The sequence below is a fragment of the Odontomachus brunneus genome, unplaced genomic scaffold (genome assembly GCF_010583005.1).
Source record: "Odontomachus brunneus isolate Ranch 3 - 2012 unplaced genomic scaffold, Obru_v1 Obru_scaffold_007, whole genome shotgun sequence".
NCBI lineage: Eukaryota > Metazoa > Arthropoda > Insecta > Hymenoptera > Formicidae > Odontomachus > Odontomachus brunneus.
Genome location: NW_022639457.1, coordinates 2622645 through 2647949, shown reverse-complemented (window position 1 = coordinate 2647949; position 25305 = coordinate 2622645). Strand labels below are relative to the sequence as shown.

General features: G+C 38.9%; 2 protein-coding genes and 1 long non-coding RNA gene across 4 annotated transcripts; 1 reads left to right on the top strand and 2 right to left on the bottom strand.

Moving 5' to 3' along the window:
• On the top strand, nucleotides 1-25254 carry LOC116853894 (serine/threonine-protein kinase STE20). Of its 2 annotated transcripts, none has more exons than XM_032835217.1 (2): nucleotides 1-217; nucleotides 20449-25254. In XM_032835217.1, the coding sequence occupies exon 2, from the start codon at nucleotides 20547-20549 to the stop codon at nucleotides 22185-22187; it is 1641 nt and encodes a 546-aa protein (XP_032691108.1). In that variant the 5' UTR covers nucleotides 1-217; nucleotides 20449-20546; the 3' UTR covers nucleotides 22188-25254. The 2 variants fall into 2 exon arrangements, with proteins under 2 accessions (XP_032691108.1, XP_032691110.1); XM_032835219.1 differs by lacking the exon at nucleotides 1-217 and adding an exon at nucleotides 13004-13021.
• LOC116853896 (branched-chain-amino-acid aminotransferase, cytosolic) lies at nucleotides 1616-12486 on the bottom strand. Its single transcript, XM_032835227.1, has 7 exons — nucleotides 11853-12486; nucleotides 6524-6643; nucleotides 6233-6442; nucleotides 5440-5670; nucleotides 3606-3906; nucleotides 3100-3254; nucleotides 1616-3011 (listed from the first exon to the last, which is right to left on the bottom strand). The coding sequence occupies exons 1-7, from the start codon at nucleotides 11871-11873 to the stop codon at nucleotides 2820-2822; spliced, it is 1230 nt and encodes a 409-aa protein (XP_032691118.1). The 5' UTR covers nucleotides 11874-12486; the 3' UTR covers nucleotides 1616-2819.
• On the bottom strand, nucleotides 16939-20449 carry LOC116853899. The gene is made up of 2 exons (XR_004380048.1): nucleotides 17603-20449; nucleotides 16939-17526 (listed from the first exon to the last, which is right to left on the bottom strand). It is a non-coding gene; the product is annotated as an uncharacterized LOC116853899 (long non-coding RNA).
• Nucleotides 25255-25305: the final 51 nt, after the last annotated feature.

The window sequence follows — 25305 nt, the reverse complement described above, 5'->3', positions numbered from 1 at the left end:
CAGCTGCACTACTGAACTGGTGTAATAAGTTAAAATGAGATAAGTATATGTGTTTTCTCGCGCTAACTTATTGCACCAGTTCAGCAGTGCAGCTAAAAAGAACAGATCATTTGTCAACGGCGAACGCGAGTCCCAACATGGCGAAGATTACGGCGGCGCGTACGTAGGAAGTCTCGCAGAACAAGCACGATTTCACGAGAGCGACGAGATCGAACGTGTGAGTTGATAATTTTAGCTTTGATATCTACCCGACGCGCTGTAAATCTCACGCCGCCGAGAGACGCGCAAATGTCTGCCGAACTTTCTCCGTCGCGAAGGAGCGATAAGGAAAGCAAAACAAAATTAAAACAGCGACGAGATTAAGCGTCTGACGTAAGAAAGTGGCGCGGTACACGTGCTCCAATTATCACGTGTTTTTCGTAACGTGCGAGTGTTTTTTTCTTTCCTTCTTTACTTCAGGCGTGGCACTTTGACTAACCAATGAGCAATGGAGATAAAGGTCGGTCTACGATTGTTATCGCGGCGAGAGATAATACAAACCCGCTTATTCATCAATCACCTGCGTAAATTTTCCAAATAACGCGGTAATATCGTCATTGAGCTCAGCGGTCATTGTCGGTCGTGCGACGTATTTAGTCGGCGAAATTGTTGCTTTTCCAGTAAACAGAGAATCATTAATAGAATGTTATTCCAATGATATTTAGTAATATGTAATGTTTTCTAACATGTAGTTTTTAACGTTGCATCATTATTACGAATAACTACGACACTTTAATATTTCTAAAACATTTTTGCAATATTCAAAGGTATTTTCCGGTAATATCTTTAAAATATTTTTAAAATATTAAACTAAAATGTTCAAGAGATACGCGTAAAATCAATATTTCATAATATGGATCTGTTTGTTTGTTTACCGAATTCCTTATCGCGCCTGTTCTCATTCAGAATAACAAAGAATAATTAGATTAACATCTGGAAATATTGATTTTGCGTTATATTTCTCGTTTACGTACTTAATATTTTTAAAACATCTTAAAAATATCACCGATATGATTTCTCTTCGAATATCGCGAAAATGTCTTACAGATATTTATAATGTCGGAGTAATGATATTGATACTATGTTAAATTAAAGAATACACATCAGGATACGTTATGTAACGCAAGAATTATTGACGTTCTGTCGATACTGTGTATTGAACACTGCTCGGCACATAGCTCGCTCACACATGCACCTATTAAATAATAATGTTATTGCGAATGCGCGCGTTCACATACTCTCCTAGTGTTCGCCTCAGTTCCTTTCTTTACACTGATTTCACCAGTTTCATCGTATTCACTGTTGATTCCCACATGTATTAATTAACCATGGTTTTATGCAACAATGATCCGATCCACAAAATTATGATTGAGTCTTTGTTTTCTAAGGGTATTCCATACATCTTTTTACATAAGACAAAAAGAACCCAAGTCTCATGGACGCTTGGAAATAAATTAAAACGCAATTTGAACGTAGCTGTGCCATGTTTCGCTGGTTGCATTCTTTTTATTCATTTTTTTTAGTTCGTCAATAAATACCCTTAAAAAGGAGATTGACTACGTATGGACATAAAATATCCGTTCGAATTAACATGTCATTATTTATTATTAAAAATTGTATTTTTATAAAACTTACAATTACGTGCATATTATCATCGTATCAACTTTATCAATTAACATATTGCATTCGATATAATAGTAAAATTTATACTAATTATATGTACAGTCGCAAATATATAATTCAACACAATACTCGCACATTAATTATTGCTAATTACGTCTCAATTATAAGCGCTACATATGAAATGCGAGACTGTGTCTTGAGGAAAAAAGGTGATACATTTTCCTACGAGAGAGGATCTCTAACAGAGATAATTTCTACATACGCAGAGAGAACGGATTCTTTGGGCTCAGTACTCTTATTTATTTAAAAATTATTTTAACAGAATTATTGAATTTTTTTGTTATTAAAATAAGGAAATTAAATACAACAATTTTCTTATTTCAATTACACAAATAATCTAAAAAAATAATCTAATTGAATTAAACAATAAAATTGTCTGTAAAGCCAAACAATCGCGTTTGTTAGATCAAAACTGATATCTTAAATTTGATCTTGATATTTTAGTATTGGATTGATATTTTAAACTTCCGCAAAGTGTTGAAATGCTTGGTCGGGCTTCTGAGTTGGTGCCACGTTCTTCATCGATTTGTTTTCAACGTTTAGTCAGTTCAGTAGTGTAGAAGAACGACCGCAGTCTAAGGAAGTTTCCTGAAGAAGTTCCCTGAAGTAAACTGGAATGAAGCGTCGAAAACAGATCCATGAAGAATACGGCGTCAGTCCGGAAGCCAGACCAAGTAAAAATTGTTTTGTTTAGTCTGCTCCAACAGGTGAAATGTTTAAATGGTCCTTGTTTAAATTTAACAAAATTTATCATATCTTAAAAAACTGTTCTCTTTGTGTACACAAGAAGCAAGTTCCTTTTTTACGTACTTCTTTTCGGTAGAAGCGGTCATAAAAACATAAATAAATATTAATTTAATTCACTTCTATATAATAAAGCGATTTTACACGACATATACACGTCGCAGTATACTTGTAAATTCGAGTGTTTTATAAGAGCCGGGCGCGATAGATCTTTGCAAGATATCGTCTTTAAAACTCAGTCTAAACGAAAGATCGAGCTGATTATAAAACACTTGCACTTATTGAAATCCCACGACGCATATAAATATAACGTTCGACGTGATGAGAATCGAGTAAATCCAGTGTGCTACATATTACTGAATCGTTAGGCTCCACGGATGTTCCGGTATAACGCCGTATTGTATGTCCAACAGATGCTTCCGGAGCATCTCGTTAATCGATTCGGGCTGCTCGAGCGTCGGTATGTGCAAGTCTTGATCCAGAAATTGAATGTACGATATAGGACTAACTACACACGCAGTACCTGCTCCGAACATCTCCAATAGCTACGGCGAGAGAATTGTCATTAAGATAGTAGCAGACGCAAATAGAAACAGATAGTGCGAATAATCTTTGGTCTTTGTCTCCTCTTACCCTGTTTTCCGAAAGCAGTTGTATCACTTCCTTCATAGTGATGTTCCTCTCCGAAACTTCAAACTGATTCCATTCTCTTGATATAGCCAAGAGCGAGTTTCTCACAACACCGGGTAAAATCATACCGTTCAAAGGCGGTGTGACTAACTCTTTTTCTGAAAGTCATCAAGAACATGGTGATAACATCGTATTACTCTTCATGCCATACTCTTCTGTGAACAAAGAACTCTTCTTCGTAACCCTTTATAAGTTTGTGGCGCCAACTAGCCATCTCACGTAAAGTTCAAAATGTTTATCATTTTACACTGAACATTCGATTTTTTCCAAGCAATAATAATAAGTATTATAAGGTTTCTTATATTTCACACATTTGTCATGTATCTAGGTACGTTATGTAAACTTGTAGTAGAGTCACTATCTTTAAGAAAAGTTTTATCCTATAAAGGGTTAAAGAAAATCTCTTACATTCTCAATAAGAATCGACGAAAGGGAGAAATGTTGCTTACTTCCGTCGTCGTTTATATAAACCATGAAGATATTCATGGTGCCGACTTCTGTGAGCTGATGATCTTCTCCGTACAGCCACAGCACCTGCTGCAAACCTTTATCAGCGGCTTCCTGTTGCACTTGAATCGTAGGCCCGTAATTACTGCCGAGTTTGGAGTTGCCGCAACCGCCGGGCCATGCCCTGATGTATTTGGGATCCGCGAGTAACGAGACTCCGGTTTGCGTTTTAAAGTAAGATCCGACAGGTGACATAATTACATACAACAAAGCCGAATCTGTTACACCAACTCCGAGCGTAGGCTGTTTATACAGAAAGAACAAGCATGTTTTATTTTATCGACTTAGTTAATAATAAAATTCAAAGTAACACATTGAATGATTACACTGCAATATGAAGTGGATTAAACTTACACGTGTGACTCGGTTTATTTTATAATTTGAGGAGGGGACGAAATACACAGGGTGTCTGACGATGACATATAAATCTCTCGTGTAGATCAGGTCAAACTGAACACTCCTCTACCATTTTGCGAACAATCACGTAAAATGTTGAGTTATTAATTAAGGAAGATGAAAAAATAATTTCGTGCAATACGAGAGAACTTTTGCAAACAGATTTTGGCCAAGCTGTCTGCAACATTGGTGATAGAGAAAGATGACGAAGGATAGTGGCGGGAACCAATTTAAAGCTAGACTGATTAAAATGAATCACATCTGTCAAGATGTTATGACTAAGAAAAGAGAGGAGAGGAATGAACGTTATTTTCCTTCTTCTTTAATTAATAACTCAAGATTTTACGTGGTTGTTCGCAAAATGGTAGAGGAATTTTTTTTATTTAGTTTAATCTAATCTATACACACGAGAGAATCATACGTTACCGTCGTACATTCTGTATAATTAACAAAAAATGTACGTTAAATAATATCTTGGATGTACAAAAGCTAGGAATATTTAACGTGGACACACATCTTTTTTCACCTATAAATGAAATTCCGTTATTAACGAAGAGGATTGTTGCGTCAGCCGTGACACATCGATATCGCGTAACTGCTTCGAGAAGGTCATTAATATGTAGCAGATAAAGAGAGAAATTCTCTGCATGTGGTATTTTTGACACGGAATCTCGACAGATATTTCGAGGCAACATTTATTTCGCCAGCGAGAGTTTAGGAAACGTCGCAGTTCGCGCGAGACACATTTTACACGTCAAGTCGTTACATTTATCAATAACGCCGCACTGTTTAGATGCAACAAAATAAATTACTGAAAAAAGAAAAAAAAGCTAATATGATTATAAAATAAATTACGTCTCATTTCAGGAAAATACTATATTGTTACGATAAAATGATTGTGACTGCGATTAAAGCTAATGTGGGAAAAAATGTTTCACTTCTCACAGCGAATTTGTATACACGTACGTATATACCAAGGGAGGAAACAAATATTCTTACAAATAAGATAAAGATCGAGAATAATGGCAGAGCGACAGGCGCAAAAGGATACGAATGATAAATCTCGCATGCATACGGTGGTCGTGACACACAGCTATACTTCAACGAGAGATTGTGATTCCACTTATCAAACTTTATCATTAGGTATTGAGAAATGTAACGATCGCTTTCTTACACAGCAGTCACGATGACGTCTGTGACATAAGTGACATGAAAACTGCCCGTATCTTATTATGTTCGCGTTGTATGTGCATCGCGCGATTATGGAAATATTCAAACATACGACTGCAGCGAAGAAACAAGAAAAAGCTCCGACGAGATACATACACATCGAATGAACGTTACACTTGACGTTTGATGTAATATAAAACGGTTACTTACTTCGATCCCTATGTAGGAGGGGCGAATGTAAAGACTAGAGGCGGTAGAATGCGGCACCCATTCTTGATCTATACTAATCAATCTACTAAGGCACTTAATTAATTCATCTCCTCTGAAAGCAGGCAGACCAGATCTCATTGCTGAATTATTCATCCTCTCCATATTTAGTTCTGGCCTAAACAATCTTATTTTGCCATCAACACCTCTATAAGCTTTCATACCTTCAAACAACTGAGGAAAGATTTGCACATGTACTCATTGACGACAGATTAAACTTAAAGAATGAGATGCAGAGAAGAAGTACGTAAAACATAATAAGAAATTTCACCTCCGTGATATTAATGCTCGCGCGCGTACACACGCACAAGCTTAATATCTCCTCTTGTATGCCTCTCATACAATTTTTCTAACACGTTTCATGCACATTTCAAACATAGGCGGTACAGCCTGCGAAACCTTGATTCGATTATCGCTCGGGCGATAATTTCGATACAAGCAAATATTTTTCGCTTTCTCCATATTCTATCGAGAATTTTCTTCATTGTAATTTAATCTGATGATAAAAGAGAGCTTATCATCTCCGTTTAGGCATGCAACTAAGCGGACGACTTTATCTCAACGGAACATTGTACCGAAAATGCGATATCAACGACATTATCGACACAATAATAATTTTGTCGATGTAACTGTACTTAATAAACGAAAGGAAAGCATTCACACGAATCAATTTTGGCAATTTCTTGAGAGCAGAAGCTAATTGTCCGAAGAAACTTAAAGATATATATGTATGTACCTCAACTGCGTAATGAAGCACTTTTGCTGCCGGATGAAGTACTATATTTTCGAAAGGCATAATTTCTGGCGCCTGCCAGCCACCCAAGGCTTCATAATAATGTACTTTGAACATATGATCGGTGAAATGTCTACCGAACGCAAGTTGGCTAGTCGCAGGTTTAGAGCGCAATTCATGCGGGTTTGCGAGGCGCACAGACAAGTCTGTATACTGCAAAAAATAAATCGCAAATAATTATACCGGATACGACATCGAACGTGATGACTTTCGGCCGTTAATCAAGCAAAATACCTTAAAGGAGTCCCTTTTAGGTGAGACGTGTGGTACTGTGTTTTCATCTTTAACTTTTAAGGACGAGCTCCATCTTACATTCTGCTGCAGCTGATTAATTAGACTTGCGCAGGATAATATCTAGAAGAAGCAAGCATACGTAATATGTATATCTACATGTAACAGAACGGATCATATGTTTACAGCGTTACTCGAGACGCCGAGACTCGCCGCAACACAACGCAATCGAGAGCATACCATTATCTAGATGATAATTATTCTCTACGAAATCAAACTGCCTTAGACAGGCATCCCGAGCCGACATTTTGATCCTACCTCCGGCCTTACTATTCCATTCAACACTTATTTCGATACTTTGAAATCAATCTTCTTCGATTTTATTTAACCTACCCGAGCCGAAATCTTAATCCTACTTTCAGCCTCATTATTCTATTCAAAATTTATTTTGATGCTAAAGAAAGTGAAAAGAGTAGTTTAGGACATTATCAGAGTAAATCGTTAGAATTAAAGCTACTTTGCTAACTTAGCTCCTATTGCATCGTAGAATTTAAGGTTTAACATGGGGCCAAAATTTGGGGTGTGATTAAAACTGAAAAATTATTATTGAACACGTTTTGTCGTTCGATCGGGCAAATGGACGGCGACAAATGGAACTTTGGAACCTCGAACTCTAATTTCAAGGAGATTGACGTCACACGTCGCAAAGTTGTTCTAACGAATAAATAAGGTCGATTAAAACACTCGTTGAATTTATCTCGTCAGTGGTGAATTCTCGATTAATTAGTTATCGGCTTATTGCGTAACGACTTATTGCATCCATACGTGCGAACCAGTCGTTCGTGCGTTTTAGCGTGTTGTTAATCGCACGTGATGACAATCATTTCGCGTCTTATCAGCGGCGTATATAATACGTAGCTCATTCCTCGTGCGATGTTAATAAGATTAGGTCAATAGTATGTTAACGGCATAGCACTCGCGCCCCATTCTCGTGCTTTTGAGACCATGGAATTTACACACGTGTGAATGCAAGTCAATAAGACGTAATCGCGCGATCCGCTGACGTTTCTTAAATGCAAATGTCGATATGAACACACCTTCTATCTTGTTGTATTTTTCCTTTTTCTGTACGTATATACACGTGGTTTGATATAAAAAAAGAAAACAGCATCCGAACAATATGGCTGAAAATAAAATCGAATCACTTTTTGGATCGGAATACTAAATCGCCTTTCAAAGTAGGCCTTCAATTCTCATTTCGCCGGTTCTTCTACCACTGAAAGCATTTTTCATGATCATTTTTCGGAACAAAGTTGCTTTGTCACGTTGTCGAATTTATCTCGTGTCTTCAAATCTCGAACCCATGTTAGCATGTTTTTAATTGAGGAAGTAGTGACAAATGCGACAAATCCGCTGACACGGAAGACACGTAAAGAATTCGACAACATGACAATGCATCTGCTAGCAATATCAAAAAGTGTTTATGACAAATGTTTTCGGCAGTGGAGCAGTCGCCGAAACAAGTATGTAAGGAGTACTAAAGGATTCCTTGAAAGGAATTAGTTTTATCTCAAAATTACTTTTGTGTTTTTCAGTTTTTTAATAATTCTTTTTTTATTAATTTTTAATTTCAGTAACTTTCAAAAAGAACGTTTTTTTCCTACTGGCTACAGAATACATTGCAAAATTCATCGAAAAAAACTGTTGCTATCCTTAATCAGCCGGCTAAACGTCACAATTTGAACACGAGCTGACATCGAGTCGAACATCGTCCTAAAAATTGCGGTAATGTATGCACATACATACAGCATAGTCGTTATTTGAAGTTTGTCTCACGTGGGGCACTCAGGTCCGTATTAATAGTCATTACTTGAAACTCGCCTCAAGTGAGATACTCGAATTTTAATTCAGAATTAGATGAGAGATTTTCTATTGAATCGCAACTGCAGATGTAAACGTCACGTTTATCGTAATTCAAATTAAAAAACTTGAATCTGACTTTGAATAAAAATCTAAATATCTCATCTGAAACAAGTAACAACTATTAATACAGGCCTCAGATTTTTATTCAGAATTAGATCCGAATTTTTTAGTTGCATTATATGTTATCTGTGACATTATATTTGGGATCGCGATTCAATTGAATAACTCTGATTCTGAATTAAAATCTGAATATCTCACTTGAGAGAAACTATAATTAACGACTATTAATTGGGTTATAAAAACATGTTTTATTCATTTCTAAATGAAGGATGAAGGAAGGCGCAATTTAAAACTATCAAAGTTTATATCTCGTTTAAAATCGAACTAAGGTTAAAAGCTAGGTCTAGGTTAAGTCGAATAGATTCACGTGTCGTGTCGCGTGAATGTTGTAAATATGCGGAACGACCGTTCTAGCGTGTTTGTTATTACGCGAATTCATAACTCGCTTATATTTGACGGGTAAAAGCGTGTGGCTAGCGACTGGGATGTATTCGAAAATAAGTGGTTATTAAATAACAAGCCATACATCTGCTATGCGCGAAAACAATTCATACGAACTCATAAAAAAAAAACTTACATATTTCTTTAATCTTTAATTTACGAACCTCCATTTTCTACAGCGCCTGCATCTCACTATAACGCCTATGAAGACATTATTAAGACGATTAATTGGTGATTCAAGGTCTGTAACCGTAAACATTTAGATTACAGTATCGAAAGACGCGATATTGAACGTTTTCTCGCCTGTCTGACGCGTTTTCTTCGAACTCGAAATATGCATTAAGTGCACACGGTTACGTGCGCACGACTTTTGCAAACATTATGGTTCGTGTTACCTGTGCATACAAGACGTTTCCTGATATATGAGACGTTTTCTGACATATGAGCAACAACAATTGTCGATAAATTGAATAACATGATAATTACATATATATTCTTGGAGACTTTCGTTCGTATTTACACGCATTTTCGCCCGTGCTCTTGCACGCCTTCGCTGAAAACTGCTGAAGTGATATGTGACTTTTACACAACGATAATCACTTTTTTAAATTCCTGTATCAAATGAATAAATCATATGTAAGTCAACGATATTTATAATGCGGACGACTTATACAACATATTTTCTAATGCACATACATAATGCATTGAATATGCAACATATTCATGATATTGGACTTTGTTTTTTACTTATAGGCAAATTTCGATGTTTTACATATGTAATTGAATTTTAATATAATTTTACGACGAAGGTCGATGATTACGCTAAAAATAAAAAATTAATAACGTAGAGGCGGTTGTTACTAACACGATCATACTATTCTTTTTGTATATTATAGATCTTATCCCTTTAAGGAGGGATACCGTACTTGGAAAGTTTATCGAAATACTGACTTTTTTCTGCAAAGTTTACGTCGTATTAATTATATAAAATCACAAATGTTTTTGTTTTGAAGATACATAAAAAATTGAAGTATCGTTCAATATGTGATAAAAACGATAAGAGAAACTTGACATCTCGAGCTGTTTGTTTACTCGACACAAAAGTTCTGCAATTTACATATCGCACGTGAGCTTGCTGCGTTAATGAAAATTTCAGGGAACATTTTTGTATCTTCATAGTTCTCACACAACACAACGTCGAAAATCGGGACGTAAGACGTCTCTCAGACGACAAAATGTAAGACGTCTCCAAGAGATTTTAGATGTTGTGTTGTGTGGACTAAATGTATAAAAGTTCGAAAGTATACGTTTGCAGAAGGATTTCTACACATGCGTAATTATATGTCGTGTTTCTACGTGTTTTTTGCTGCACACATTCGTGTAAATCGTAAAAATAGTTGTAAAAAAATGTTATGTTAATATGAATACCTGAGTTTTCGTTATCTTGCATGTGTTGCGAAATTACGATATATGCGCGCATTAAGGAACAACAAAAGCGCTTATGGAAATTATGCAAAAAAACGCGACTTTTTATCCAATTATCGCCGGATTGCCGTAGTGCATGATTAGCATTCAATACGACGCGCTGCGCGATCGACGATCGATTATCTACGTGCTTTTTTACGACATTTTCCCTGGGTTTTACCCAACAAAAATTCGAGAGTCGCAGGGACGCGTTCGCGATAAGATAAAACGTGAGAGAAGATGCATGGGGCGCTACAGCAGTTCTACCAGAAAAATTCCGAAGGACTCCCTCAAGTTGAGAAGACGAACAGTTCAAAAGTGTACACGTGGCAATTGCAAAATGTTTAACGTAACGTCTACTTGTCTACAGACAAAACTCATGAAATTGAAAAAACTCATGAAAAAATCATGTATTACTTTGAAAACAATCACGAGTGGAATATTAATTAAAAAAGATCGACAGGCGGTAAGAGCATAATACCGACCAGTGAAGGTGTACAATCAATCCAGCTGTATGCAGTCCAACGTTACGAACAGCCGTTATCAAGGTTGTCAATAAATTAACGACGTCATTGGATGAAACTTGCCTCGAGAACTCGTTCTACCGCATCGCGCGCAATCATTCGTTAATTCTCTTCGACTAGTGCCTCACTCATCGTCGTGTTTGCTTCGTTCAATTTGGTGAATTCTAGCCACACATTGCTGACGTACTCGTTGCGTCATCTCGGGTAATCGCATCAAGTATTCATCTAATCTATCCGTCTACACAGTGCCAATCTAATTGATATCATTTCTTCCCCGAATGAGATCGGGAATTCCAGCAAATAACGGACATTAATGCCAGCCAGATTTCCCCTTCAGTGTCGCAATAACGACCTTTGTCCTCTTCCCGCTTTTTGGAGAAGATTTCGCCGTTTGTCTAACGCAGAGCTCGAAATTAATTGCCCATTTCGGCCGATTCTCAGGAGTTACGCTTTCTATCTTCTTGCCGTAAGCGGATCACAAAAGTAACGGTCGAGCCTCCAAACTTGAAGCCGCGACTGGCTGCGACCGTCATTTTCGAGGCCCGCTCGCGACAAGAGGAAGATAGAAGGCGTAGCTCCTGAGAATCGGCCGAAATGGACAACTAATTCCGAGCTCTGGTCTAAGGTGACCAGACGTCCGGATTTTTTCGGGACAATCCCGATTTTTCATCCTTTGCTCCGAATTTTTTCGAGTGCTATTCGGGACACCGATTTGCCATCATTTTCAATGATTGTCAAATAATTTTCGGATCTTTTAACCCCCCTCCCCTCGCTTCACACATTTATGAAGTGTGCCGAATTCAGGGCTGGGAAATCTGCTCACCTTACGTTTGTCGGTACTGCTCTTTGCGAGCACCTATGCAATGGCGTAAGCTCGACGTACATAAGACAATCGTTCGAAAGCGAGGAAGGCTGCTTACCTTGCGTCGTGGCTGAACCATGTTGGACCGATTAGACGGGAGCTGGACGTAGAAAGTTGCTGGATATGTAACGCACGCTCGTAGATGCTGGTCGTTTTCGCTGCCTTACGTATCCGCCGCAGCTCATTATATGGGAATGCACTGCTTGTGCGCGCGTCCTCTTCGACGCGCGTCTTTCACGAAGATTTCGGTGTAAGTTCTTGCAAGGGTGTAAATTCCAGAACGTCGAGAAATTAACCTGAACTTGGCTCGGTCCTCTCTCTATCGCTTCTTTACTTCCGACGATAAGTATTCCTTACTCAACGGCGAGCAAAGTGGACTGGATACGGACAGGACTGAACTACAATGATTGCGGCTAGTTCTAGAGCTTCTTTATACTAAGTAGCCACAACAGCGACGAATGGACCAATCGCGCGCGATACACACGAGTACGGTAACGGGCCGGCAAGTATCTGGAGCGGGTGGGAAAAACTTGATCGCGTTTGCTCAGGTGGAACGACCGTTCTCGTTGGTTCACTGCTTGTCGACTCGATCGTCCGATCACGAATACAGCTTGTTCGAATTAAGCGTCAGTTAATATTTTATTTATCAGTGCTCAGAGGGGAAGCGAGAGGGAGCGAAGGAAGGTGGGAGGCTAAAGCTAAGACTAGAGAGAATGATAGAGAGAAAGAGATAAAGAGAGAGTGTGAGGCGAAGAAGAGGGGGGTGGAGAAGGGTGAAGGGGGAAGAGAACGCGTTTCGTTCGAACCAGAAGTCCCCCTTCTTCCTCCTTCCTCTTTCATCGGCGCGCCGTTCGAACTTGTCGAACGCCTTTGACGGTGGCGATGACAATGGTGGGGATGGCCAATGATTTTACATGCACAAGAAGGAGAGAAAGAAGGAGAGAGACGTGCGGTGCCGTTCGCTGGGTGAGCGAGTGAGCGAATGAACGAGCGAGTCGCGGTAAAGGGGAGGAAAAATTGCGACATTACAAAAACATGTTGATAATCGCGCCTCCTTCTTCGCGTCGATAAGCGCCGAGGGACAGCACGCGGGTTGTTATTAATAAGAATGCACATCGTTCGATTCTCGAAAGTGCACCGATACGTCGGAAATATTTGCCGAAGGCGTGAACCGGCCGCACGCGCAACGTCGACGCAATGTCTTACGCACGCGACGGGAAGTTTACCGTAAGGAAAAGGACTACGACAGCAGCGTGTCTCCTTTATCGATGAATATGTGTAGCCGGTTTTGTGATCCTATTGCTTCATTCCGCGCGACGCGCGATAACGTACCGTCTTCTACCTCTGATCTTTAACTTCTGATCCTTTGATACGCTCGACTGTATAACGATAAGGTGCTCGTCTTTATGCTGACATCCTCGCGTTTCCCTTAGACAAGTTTTATCTGATTCACCGTGCCGACACAAAAAATCCTACTTTTATAAGAACGCAAAAATTGAAAAGAGCGAAAATGACGACGAGGCGTTTGTTATCGGTGAATGGTGCAAGCGCTGGCTCAGCGTGAGAAATATAATTAGTAACTGAGAAAGAAAGAGAGAGGGTTCAAATTTTATAAATATTGTCTCTAAATCAAGAGCAGAGAGAGAGAAAGAGAGAAACGTTAATATGTATTCCAACCTTTGTTTTTCTCTAGGTTCTCTAGGTTCTCTGTAGTTAGGGTTAAAGGCTAAAAAAACTTTATCTTCCCTCTACAATTACTTATGATGCGCAGCCCTATCTACTGTTTAGCAGATATAGGAGACACCGTTAAAATCAATTTTGACCAATGCAGTACAAACCTTGCTGTCTGGGGACGTTAAGATTCATGTTAAAATAATATATTTCTATTAAATCATTGTACCAAATTTTTTCTAGAAAGTTACATCTTTCAGCCTTCAGAAATAGCAATTGGTTTTATACAATACGGGGTGTTACCAAAAAAATCAAAATTTTTCAAGCAAATTTTATTCAGCCTTTTTGCAAAATTAACTTTTATTTTTATAGAACTTCAATTGTAATTAATGATACAGGCTAATTTCTGATATTTTAGCGTTCAAATAAAAAAATATATTAATTGAATGTGTGGCTGTGGATGCACTCTACATTCAGTGTGGTGAAATCGGGTCTGGAAAGAAATTTAATGTTCTAACATCTAACGTAGTGTGTGGTCAGGGTAACTTCCCCACATATACTGATGTAACGAAAAGTACGCGATAACATTATGTGACGCGTCAAACGTACTCGAAACAATGCGCAAATAAATGTACTGATATGGAAAACACAACAGTGTCGAGTGACACGTTACTTTTGTGACGAGCACGATTCTGTAGATCGGGGCTAGATCTCCCATATCTTCGAATTCCACATATAACTGTTGTAACTAATTGTTCAAACATAACAGAGGCAGCTTTCTTCTATGCGTTAAGGCCCGCCATGATCCTGTTAATCGTATATTTTGTTTTGTAATGACTAAAGTAAAAGAGTTTCATATATTTTGCTCAATTTTAGTTTAAAATGTAAACCAGAAAAATCTTTGGGGCAACATTGGAGATGATTAAATGGGGTCTGTCTGAGTTTATCCACTTAAATTGGCATATTTACAACATTACACTTTACCAGAACCTCCATAGATTTCCTACCTAAAATCTATGATTGTTGTAGGAGACATCGGGTTGAATTAAATTCCAAAGTAGTTTCTACGCGGGTGTATTATGTCTATGATTTTTTCCATATTTTATTTTCTCTTTGACGTTCTTTCTGGATAAAGAGGCGGGTGAGGTAAAAGTAAAGTGAAGTTGAAAAGGGAATGAAGAAAAGATAACGGTAAATAATATGTCGACAGCAATAATTATAAGTTTGTTCTGTGACTTTTGACGACAATGTCGTTATCGTGGCATTGTCGTTGCGTAAGTATAATAATTATGGTAGAATAGTTACATAATAACAATGTAACGATAACGATCACTGTCGCTGGCAGTTGGAGAGGGTGTGTTCAGGGAGCACGTTATCAGCACTATTTAGCGCTAATGCGTCATACTATCCTCGTGGTATATCTGAAGAGCGATAAAGATGAAATGACGCATTAGCGTTGACAGCGCGTTTCTTGAACACAGTAGGCCGATTCTGCAACATTTGACGACACAGTGTCGTTATCATTACCTTGTCGCTCACAATATAATATGAAGTATAATATAATATGAATAATATGAAGTATAATATAATATGAAGTAGATAAGCAATGATATCGTTACTCGGGGAATATTCACCGAAGGTCAAGACGCAGATAACGCAAACAGTGATAAATGAAAATATGATAAGTTCGACGAACGTCAATCTTGATCAATTTGAGGCGCTTATCTCCTTAACGAATTCTTGCTGTTGCACTTCTTCTCTAATGATTCTTCTCCGAAAAATTTGTCCCGTATCTAGCACTATATTAACGATATCGTGAACGAACATTATAAAGTTACAGAATCGACCTACTGAATAGACTTCACTTGAGGCATTTTTTACCTCGGGGAATACGAGGTAAAAAAAATTTCCCCGGACCAACTTTTTAAACATGACCGTTCTTAAAAGCATGTGTTTTCTTTTTTCATTTCTTTTTTCAATTTCGTTGAATGCAAAAATATTAATATGAAATTTTATCCATGTTTATAGTTTTAGGTTTACATTCTAGAGTTAAATTACTTGTCCTCAAGAGTGCGTTTAGCCTACGAATTTACGGCCGGCTTTAAGAGCTAGATACGGGACAAATTTTTCGGAGAAGAATCATTAGAGAAGAAGTGCAACAGCAAGAATTCGTTAAGGAGATAAGCGCCTCAAATTGATCAAGATTGACGTTCGTCGAACTTATCATATTTTCATTTATCACTGTTTGCGTTATCTGCGTCTTGACCTCCGGTGAATATTCCCCGAGGTAAAAAAATGCCTCAAGTAAAGTCTATTCAGTAGGTCGATTCTGTAACTTTATAATGTTTCTTCACGATATCGTTAATATGGTGTATCATTGTGCTGATTATCTACTTCATATTACATTATACTTCATATTATTCATATTATATTATACTTCATATTATATTGTACACGTGTAGCGACGAAGTAACGATAACGACACTGTGTCGTCAAATGTTACAGATATATTCCCTAATATGTTTTCTATACAGATTAAAGTTATTTGGATTAGTCGAATTATTTACTATTAGATAAGAGAATACGCAAGTGGATTAGATAAACTAATCTTCGATAATCTCTCTAAGGGTTAAGTTTCCATTAACCAGCCGAGCTGAATTCGATGGTAAATCCCGTCACAAATACGCGTTGATAATTTCCACGCAGGTAAATCTTGTAATCTTTCGATACACTTCCACTGCGTAGTGTTCTTTGATGACTGATTTTCAATAAAACAGTTCAGCTCACTAATGTAAACTCAGTTTAAAAACTCGCTATCACACATTTTATGGATTTATGCAGATATTATGTATTCACGGATTTCAATGTTAGATTATTGCCGACGAAAATATATGCATTACATGCCAAATACGAAAAGATACAGAGAAGAATTATCAGCTTTCAAATAAACTATTTTCCAAGTAAAGGGAAAATTTTGTAACTATTCCGTTGAAAAGAAATTTACCGCTTGAGAAACCTCGGAACACTAAAAGTGTATTGTTATTATTCGAATAGCTTTTGAAAAATCGCTCGCGAGCACTCTGTGTCTAATAAAAATTTGCAACACTTTTCCTGGTTAACTTCGTCATTAACATCTCGTAACTAATAATAGAATTGGTTTTTTGTTATTCTCTGAAAATTTTTCTATTAGATACGTAATAAATATGCGTTGCAAATCTCATTGAGGAAAAATGTTGCAATCTTAAATCAATCACTTGTACGACGCAGAACTCTTTTCTGATGGTCGAGAAATTCCGAAAGAGATCAACATGAAACATTCATTGGCGTCGGTAAATATTTTAAAACATATTTGTGAGAAAGAGCTAAACGTACTAGACATACTTATAATATTCGCGAAATACTTACTATTGAAGGTTTTGTAGATTTCTATTGAGTCATTTGCAACACACTACTGACACTAATTCAACGTCATATTGTTTTCCTTATTTATTCGCATTAGTATATACAACACTCAAGCTTTAGAATATCATATTGTTATCGTTGCGAACATTCAGAGGTCGTTGATAAATGCGGTCGATTTTATATGACTGCATCGTAGACGACGTTCCTTCACGGTATTCGACCTTCATGCCAAATAAGGACACGCAAAAGCCCGATCGTATAGGAGTTAACACGCTCTAATTTATGATTTCGCACAAGCGATCAAGTGGAGAGAGAGAGAAGGTCCTTTTAAAAGTCACCACTCCGCTCCCAGTCATCACTAAGAGAAACTCTCGATCGTGTCTTCTACGCAGTATTTCACAATGCGTCGGCTTGCGACTTAAAAACAGTTATCCTCTCCAATCACTCGCCGGCAATTTACGCACTCCGGTATCAACAATGATATCATCAATTTCAATAGGTTCTTGATTCGTTACAATCTTGCATAAACGTTGTTGTAGCGACAAATGAGAAGTGGCAGGGGGAGTAGAGAAGCAGGAAACGGGCGAAAACAAATGCATACGCCAATGACCTACTCTACGTCATTGCGAATGTTAATGCCAATCCGCGTGTCGCTAATGCTGGAGATCAATCGTATAGATTAACATAGGCCAAAAGGTAAGGAAAAAACAAAGTGGGGACTGCCACGTTACGTACTATTCCTGTTGACGAGCCCCGCGTGACGCATAACATCCTATTTCCGCAGCTGCGTCGACACAGCGTCGAAATCTTTCCAAATCGAAATACACAAAGTCGCAAAACATTTTTTCTACGTAGATCTTCCTCCAAGCGGTCGTCGCACCCATCAATCTATTGCGAGGAAGAATGGACGCGAAAATAAAGAATTCGGGGAAACGTATTCGTTACAGTACCTGTCAGTTTTCTCTCAGATTTTATCAAATATTAAGGTACATGGGGATTTATCAATTACTTATTAATTATTTAGCGATTATTATGGTAAATATGCAGCATAATGCTCTCATCTTGGATGTTTTTCGAACTTTGTAAATTTGTATATTTTAACACGTAGAATTGATTTCTGAAAGCGAAAATTGTCGCTTATTTTTCTTGTTTTTTTATTTCAATATTTTATGATGTCAATAAGTTTTATAACGAAAGTTATTACTTTTCTACTCTCTTACCGACAGCATATAACATTAAAATAAAAAAACAAGAAAATGAAAAATGAGCGACAATTTTCGTTTTCAGAAATCAATTCTACGCCCGAAAATATACAAATTTACAAAGTTTGGAAAAAATCTAGGATGAGAGCGTTATACTGCATATTTACCATTATTATTTATTATTCGTTTCCCTTTTAAATTTCGTTTCTCATGTTTGTTTTAAATTTGAGTTTGTTTTCCTTTAATATTTGATAATATCCGTGCAAGAGTATCATCTATTAGACATTTCCCTTACGCAGTTAGATCTCAGAATGTGCGAATTGGTGTCGGGACGACGAACTTGGAGTTGCTTTCTCTTCATTGCTCCCTCATTCCTTTTTCTTCCCATTATCACGACATTCCGTTGAGACCTATTCGTACAATTCCGATTTTACACGAACGCAACACGGCTGACGAAAGGAATCGTTATGTACTTCCGCGTGAATTAAACATCGCTCCGGAATAATGCATTTGAACGAACTACACATTAACATATTATATTTTGATTGGCACCGAGGTCGGCGGAAACGAAGGAAGCGAAAAGGTACCAAAGGAACAGAAGGAGAGCGAGAAAACGTATAACCGAATGAAGTTATCCAACAAACATGATGCAATGCGATATCGATAGTCGTAAAACGCAGATTCACTTGATTCTGTGGGAAACGCGGCTTATCTGATTTATTTCTTTCGCCACACACTCGAAATCACGATGAGACATACACCTAAACCGACTGAAGCGCAAATCGTTGATCGGCGTGTAAATATTTGATCAAAACTGGCGAAATGATCGTCGAACGCTAGAAACTCTTTCGTTCCTCGAAACTCCACGGCCATGTGCGACTGATACTCGTTTCTGCCAATGCCGATTAGACCTTAACGCGAGTTTATGTCTTTGTCTATGAATAAAGCTTAAACTAATAACGTTTTCTCTACTAGATAAACCAGTGCAACGATACTAAGGGTAATTTTATTGTTTTACTGTTAACATCTATTCACATATCTTCAGTGTCTAATATTCTGATGACAAAACTGGTACAACAGAATTATATTGAGTACAACTTTTGCTCTGTTATCTTCAGAGACACTGGAATATCATTTAAATTGTGGTTATGTTTGAAGGTATGATATATTATAAAATATGATATTAAGGTTTGAAGATTTGACATTGTTCTTATTGTAATTAATTTCATAATAACGATTTTGTTTGTGTTTTGACGTGTCTAATAACAGTCGCGTAATGACATTTTAATGTTTAAAAATCTTGAAAGTTTTGGAAATGATTCAATCAGGGTACTATTGTAAAATAAACAATTCAAGTTCATATATTTTTACTATTAGATAAAGTTATAAAATGGATGTATTAGAATTATTGTCTTCAATCAGTGTATGTGTATATATATATATATATATATATATATATATATATATATATATATATATATATATATATATAACGATGAAATTTTGCTATCGTATATTTCACATCAATCCCACACCAAAAATTTCAAAAGTTATATAAAAGACATGATTTTTATGAAATGATTGACAAGCGGGTAAGCTTAAGTAAAACTTCCCACACAGCACGTGATATATATAATATCACAGTAATATTTTAATAATATTTCTGCGATATTACAATATTACGGAAATATTACTGTGATATTATATAATATTATGTGCTGTGTGGGTTAGCATATTTTTAATCAAGAAATAAAATTATTTACCTTTTCAAGTTTAAGAAGAAATTTCGTCTAATGAATTTCACTAAACCATACTAAACACGCACTATTATTGCACTGGTTTAGTTTTCATCGAAATCTAGCTGTTGCTGCACCAGCTTTCTAGTACATCTAAGTAAAAAACGTTATGAGATTAAGATTTCATCGACGTCGGTAAAAGTGGATGAGAGCCGCACCTATTCAAACTCTCGAACTCACTGTAGTCGATTCCCTTCGAGAAACGTTCGAGCAATCGATTCCCTTCGAGAAACGTTTGAGAGATCACAAGAACTGAAGCCTGTTCTTTTTAGCCGAAAGCTTTCAGCACTGATACCGCACTGAAACTTCGTTCCCCTTTCGTTGAAGTTGTTCTTACACACTTGTTTCACTCTAAAGGCAAAAAGTGGAACCTAGCTCAGCTAAAAAGAACAGACCTCTGGTGACGCGTGTTGACGGGTGGTCGGCCGTACGATTGGCAGCACTGACAACGTCGGCCACCGGCGTGTAATCGGGCGTGAGACCCGACGGGATGGTCGCCGAGACAACCGATGTATTCGGGATGAACGTCGCGATTTGACTCGTCCGGCAGTTGTGTACTTTCATTCTTTCTTCTCTCGTTTAGTGCACTTTCCTAAGCAAACAGCTGTGGTGCAAGGTGGACGGCGGCCGAGCGCGGAAGAGCGCGAGAGCTGAGAGAGACGCGAGACGGCGAGGTCCAAGATGAGTCTCAGCATAACCAAGTTTTTCTCGAGGAAGCGGAGCGGCCCGCCCGACACCGTGGCGGAGATCGGCCTGCCCACCAATGTCTCGCACAAGTTCCACGTGAGCAAGAACGCGGTGACCGGGCAGCTGGAGGGTCTGCCGGATCCATGGATACGTCTGCTGAACGCGCAGCTCTCCAAGTCCGAGCAGGACGAGCATCCGGCCGCGGCGTTGCAGGCCATCAAGTTCTACAACTATTCCATCAAGCGTAAGCCGCAGGAGGAGGTGTTCAAGCCTTTCGTCACGCAGGATCTAATCGAGGAGGAGTCGCAGGAGATCGATAACATCCTGACGAAGAAGTATCCGTCCGGCGAGTCTGACGACAGCGCGGGCTTGGAATGCCCGACGACGACGACAATGACGATTACGACTACGCCCGACACGTTGAAGAGGTTACCCGAATTACAGCTAAAGGCGATTAAACCGCCGAAGCCGAGCAAGCCGCCGAAACCAGCGCCGCGGAAGCGCAACGACAGGGCGGAGAAGAGCCTGACCGAGATACTGGAGGACCTGAAGACCTATATGTCAGACGACGACTCGTTGCCGGTGGAGAATGACTACGAACGGGAGGAGGAGGAGGAATATTATGAAGAAGAGCAGCGGACGGAGGAGGGGGAGAGCACGCCGCGTTGCACGACGGAGGAGAGCCCGATTTTGCGGCGGAAGACCGACGAGCAAGCAAAGCTCAACGAACTCGCGAAGCTCAACGACGAGCAAGTGTACGAGGAGCTGAGGGCCATTTGTCACCATGGCGACCCCAACTTATACTTCGAGAGGACCAAGGAGGTGGGGGCCGGCGCTTCCGGCACTGTGTTCATAGCTACCGACCTTCAGCACAATCAGAAAGTAGCCATCAAGGACATCGATCTGTCGAAGCAGCCCAAGAAAGAACTGATATTAACTGAGATCAAGGTGCTCAAGGAATTTCACCATCCCAACCTAGTGAACTTCCTGGACGCCTATCTGGTGAACGAGCATCTCTGGGTCGTTATGGAGCTTCTGGAGGGTGGGCCGCTCACAGACGTGGTGACCGAGACTGTGATGAAGGAGGCGCAGATCGCGGCCGTTTGCCGAGAGGTGCTCAAGGCAATCAGCTTCTTGCACACCCGAGGTATCATCCACAGAGACATCAAGTCGGACAACGTGCTGTTGGGGATGAACGGCGCGGTCAAGGTGACGGATTTCGGTTTCTGCGCCAACATCAAGGACGACGAGAAGCGGCAGACTATGGTCGGCACGCCGTACTGGATGGCGCCGGAGGTGGTCACCAGGAAGCAGTACGGCAAGAAGGTGGACATCTGGTCGTTGGGCATCATGGCGATCGAGATGATCGAAGGCGAGCCGCCGTACATGAAGGAGACACCGTTGAGGGCGTTGTATTTAATCGCCGCCATAGGTAAGCCGGCCATACCGAGGTGGGATAGCCTCAGTTCGACGTTCCAAAATTTCCTGGAGAGGTGCTTGGCGGTGGAGGTGCACGAGAGAGCGACCGCCGACGAGCTGCTCTCCCATCCATTCCTGGAGAACTGCGCGGAACTGACCACGCTCACGCCTCTGATCCGCGCGGCGCAGAGGATTCTCCAAAAAGTGTTCCACTGAGTATTCTCCGAAGAATTCCGCATATTATCATGTTTCTTGCTCGCGGTTTTCTCTGCGCGCGTGTATGTGTGTGTGTGTACGCGCTACACGCGTTGCTTCGAAGGTCACGAAGAAGATATCTTGCACACGACAGATTTCGCGCGCATTGTCGCTTTCGATTTTAAGAGCTCGTCTAAAATACGCCGAGTAAGCTTGACGTAAGTTGGAGTAGAAAAAAAATAGTATATTATGTTTCCAAATGGTCATCCACCTAAGAACTGACCGTGCCAATCACTGTTTGACTAGTGATCGCACGAGAACCGATACGAGCTATAAATTGAATTGGAATAAAAAATATGATTCTTCCTTCGCTTATACGTTTATACACAAGCTGCCTTACACCAAAAGTTTAAAGGGACGTCTACATTGGAAGTAAGCAGTAAGAAGTAGGAAGTAAGAATAAAAAATTGACCAATCATAGTTGATTATTCTTCTCACATTCGACTGTGGTTGGTCAATTTCTTACTCTTACTTCCTACTTCTTGCTATTTACTTCCAATGTAGACGTCCCTTAAGAGAAATACTCCTGGTGTAAGGGAGTTGGAGTATAAGAAAACGCGAAATAAATTCTTTTTATCTCACTCCTTATAAGTTGCGCCAAGCTCATGCCGCGTATTATAGATGAGATTTCTCAGCTCACTTGACTGCCCGTCGATTTTCTATCCTACTGTGCTGGTTTAACGATATTCACGAAACCAAAGGATAGTGTGCACTTTGCACAGTGTATGCGTGTGTATGTGTGTATAGTCATCTTAAAATTATTTTACACGAGAGAGACGTTTCGTTCCCGTGGAGAGTCTAAGTAGTTGTCTCTGAGTCGTGCTACTTAATCGTATCGTGGTAATAGCTGAATATTTTATCAGACTGGTGCCACCTGTGGATACATTTAGATCAATCTCGACTTCAGAAACGAGTCATTTGTTTTATGTTACGTGCAATATGATTTGCCGTTACTGAGAGAGGACAGCCGGACATCTCTGCTCAATGTCATAATAAAAATACGCAGTCTGCCATTCAAGTTAGAAATTTGTCGAGGACAGACGTAGAGCGTTTTAGCTGTATATAGAATGCATTTTTTACATCTTTTGGAGAGAAGAGTATGTTATATGTATATGTGTGGAGTATTGTGTAATTTTTTAGAACTCTGACCATACAAAGATACAGTAACATGTACGAAATTGTAAATATTTCCTAATAAGTTGTTGTACTTAGATCATTGAATATATGTGTGAGTGAGAGAGAGAGAGAGAGAGAGAGAAGCGAAGATGTTGAAAATCAAAAGTATGTAAGTTCTGAAGTCTACGCATGATTAATTCGGGTTTAACTTTTCTCAAGAAAAACAGGAAAAGGAAGAACTGAGCAGATAAAATCAACATACATTTGATAACGCATTTCTACAGATAAGTTAATTGTTATATATAGTATGTAGGGAGCTACATTGTCTTACATAAAACTTCAACAAAATTTCGTTCTCTGTGCACGCATGGAATTGAGCTGTCGTTTAATAACACGAGACAATACATCGAAAATGAAAGTATTATGAATGGAGTATTACACCACCACGCCGCACTCATGATACTTGATCCTTTTAAATTTACTCACAAAGAGATATATAGAAGTGTCCTTCACCGATTGTCGTGCGTTCCCTTGCGGGATATGCACACATATAGGGCGACATTCATAGTCTGACCTTATCTTTAAAACCGTCTTAAGCTCTTGACTGCTGTGCTGTGCGTGTGTGCGCGCAGAGTTCGCTATGAACTTACAGTGTTTTCAAGGACTCTCATGCACGCTCACTGTCTCAACTTGTTAGCAGTTTCAATTGTAGGCTCTATTACTTTAAGTCTAGAACACTAATTTATTTCTCTTGCACTATCACCAGTCATATACGAATTGTGATTGTACTCAACGCTGATTACGTTAAACGTCCGAGAAGCTTGCGGAACATATCACTTTTTCGATACGCTGTTAAGTTCGACAATATCTAGCCGATGAAATGGCCTTCACAGTGTCTGGGGATGAGTTTAAGACGATCTCTTAGATATAAGATCGGACTATGTGTGAAAAGCACCCATAGTTTTGTAAGACTTTACCTAATTTTATACCATATATATATATATACCTTTTCGAAAGCTTTTACAACGTATTCCACAAAGAGCGCGATATTGCTCAACCAAATACCGTATTCGCTTAACTATTTTATTAACCGTCGTGTATAAATTGTCTAACGGCGTTCATTAAAGCAATGCTCGATCACGCGTAATAAGATTATATTATCGAGAGAAACGATTATCTATGTAGATATATTTAGTTAATTTTCCAAGCAGTAATATTCAAGTACATCTAAAGAGTCACGACTGTGATAAGAGAAAAAGTTAAGTTACTTTTACTACCACAATTTAAGTCCTATCTAGTATCGTTACAATTTTATTACAAATTATCGTATAATGGAACTGTATCAGATTATACTGACAACGGAGTCGAAATAGTTATTTCTATAATACAGGCAATAAAGAAGCGCTTCTTGATTTTCCATTCGTATAGCGCGTAAAATGTGTGCCTGGTGATCTGAGATGCACATCTAAAACGATCTCGTAATCGTTGGCACAATTTTCCGACAAGAAGGATACTCCGTCGTCTGTCAATTCACCTGAGATGTGCTCGAGGATTTAAAACGGAGCAGCAAAACTTGATGCGAAGTGCGAAAGTTACAAAGAAATCTTGTGCCTTATCAAAGGAATGCATATGGTTCAAACTAATACGTATAAAGGTAATTTTATCAGCGATAACCAAACATACAGAAAGTTTCACAATTATTATGAGAATCAAATATTTGCACAAAATGTCAATTCGCGTTTTCTCGAAAAAAATGCTGGCAGACGCGCTCTGCAATACAGATTTAAGTATCGTCAGTTGCGTGATTTGTAATGTATTGCTTTTTCCGTGTATCGGATAGGAGAAAGATTGACATTTACTGATATGCCAGTAAAACATCACGTATTTTATGCAATAAATGTTTTATTTACAAGATGGGATTCATGAGTTTTTCATTCACGATCGCACCACCCCATTAAATTAA

What these genes read in the sequence shown, in the direction of transcription:
- LOC116853896 (XM_032835227.1), bottom strand. Translation starts at nt 11,873, where the DNA reads ATGGTTCAGCCACGACGCAAG. An exon ending in TGCTTCATTACGCAGTTGAG is followed by an intron (nt 5,671 to 6,232) that starts GTACATACATAT and finishes ATCTTTCCTCAG; the next exon opens with TTGTTTGAAGGTATGAAAGC. An exon ending in TTATATAAACGACGACGGAA is followed by an intron (nt 3,255 to 3,605) that starts GTAAGCAACATT and finishes GATGACTTTCAG; the next exon opens with AAAAAGAGTTAGTCACACCG.
- LOC116853894 (XM_032835217.1), top strand. Translation starts at nt 20,547, where the DNA reads ATGAGTCTCAGCATAACCAAGTTTTTCTCGAGGAAGCGGAGCGGCCCG.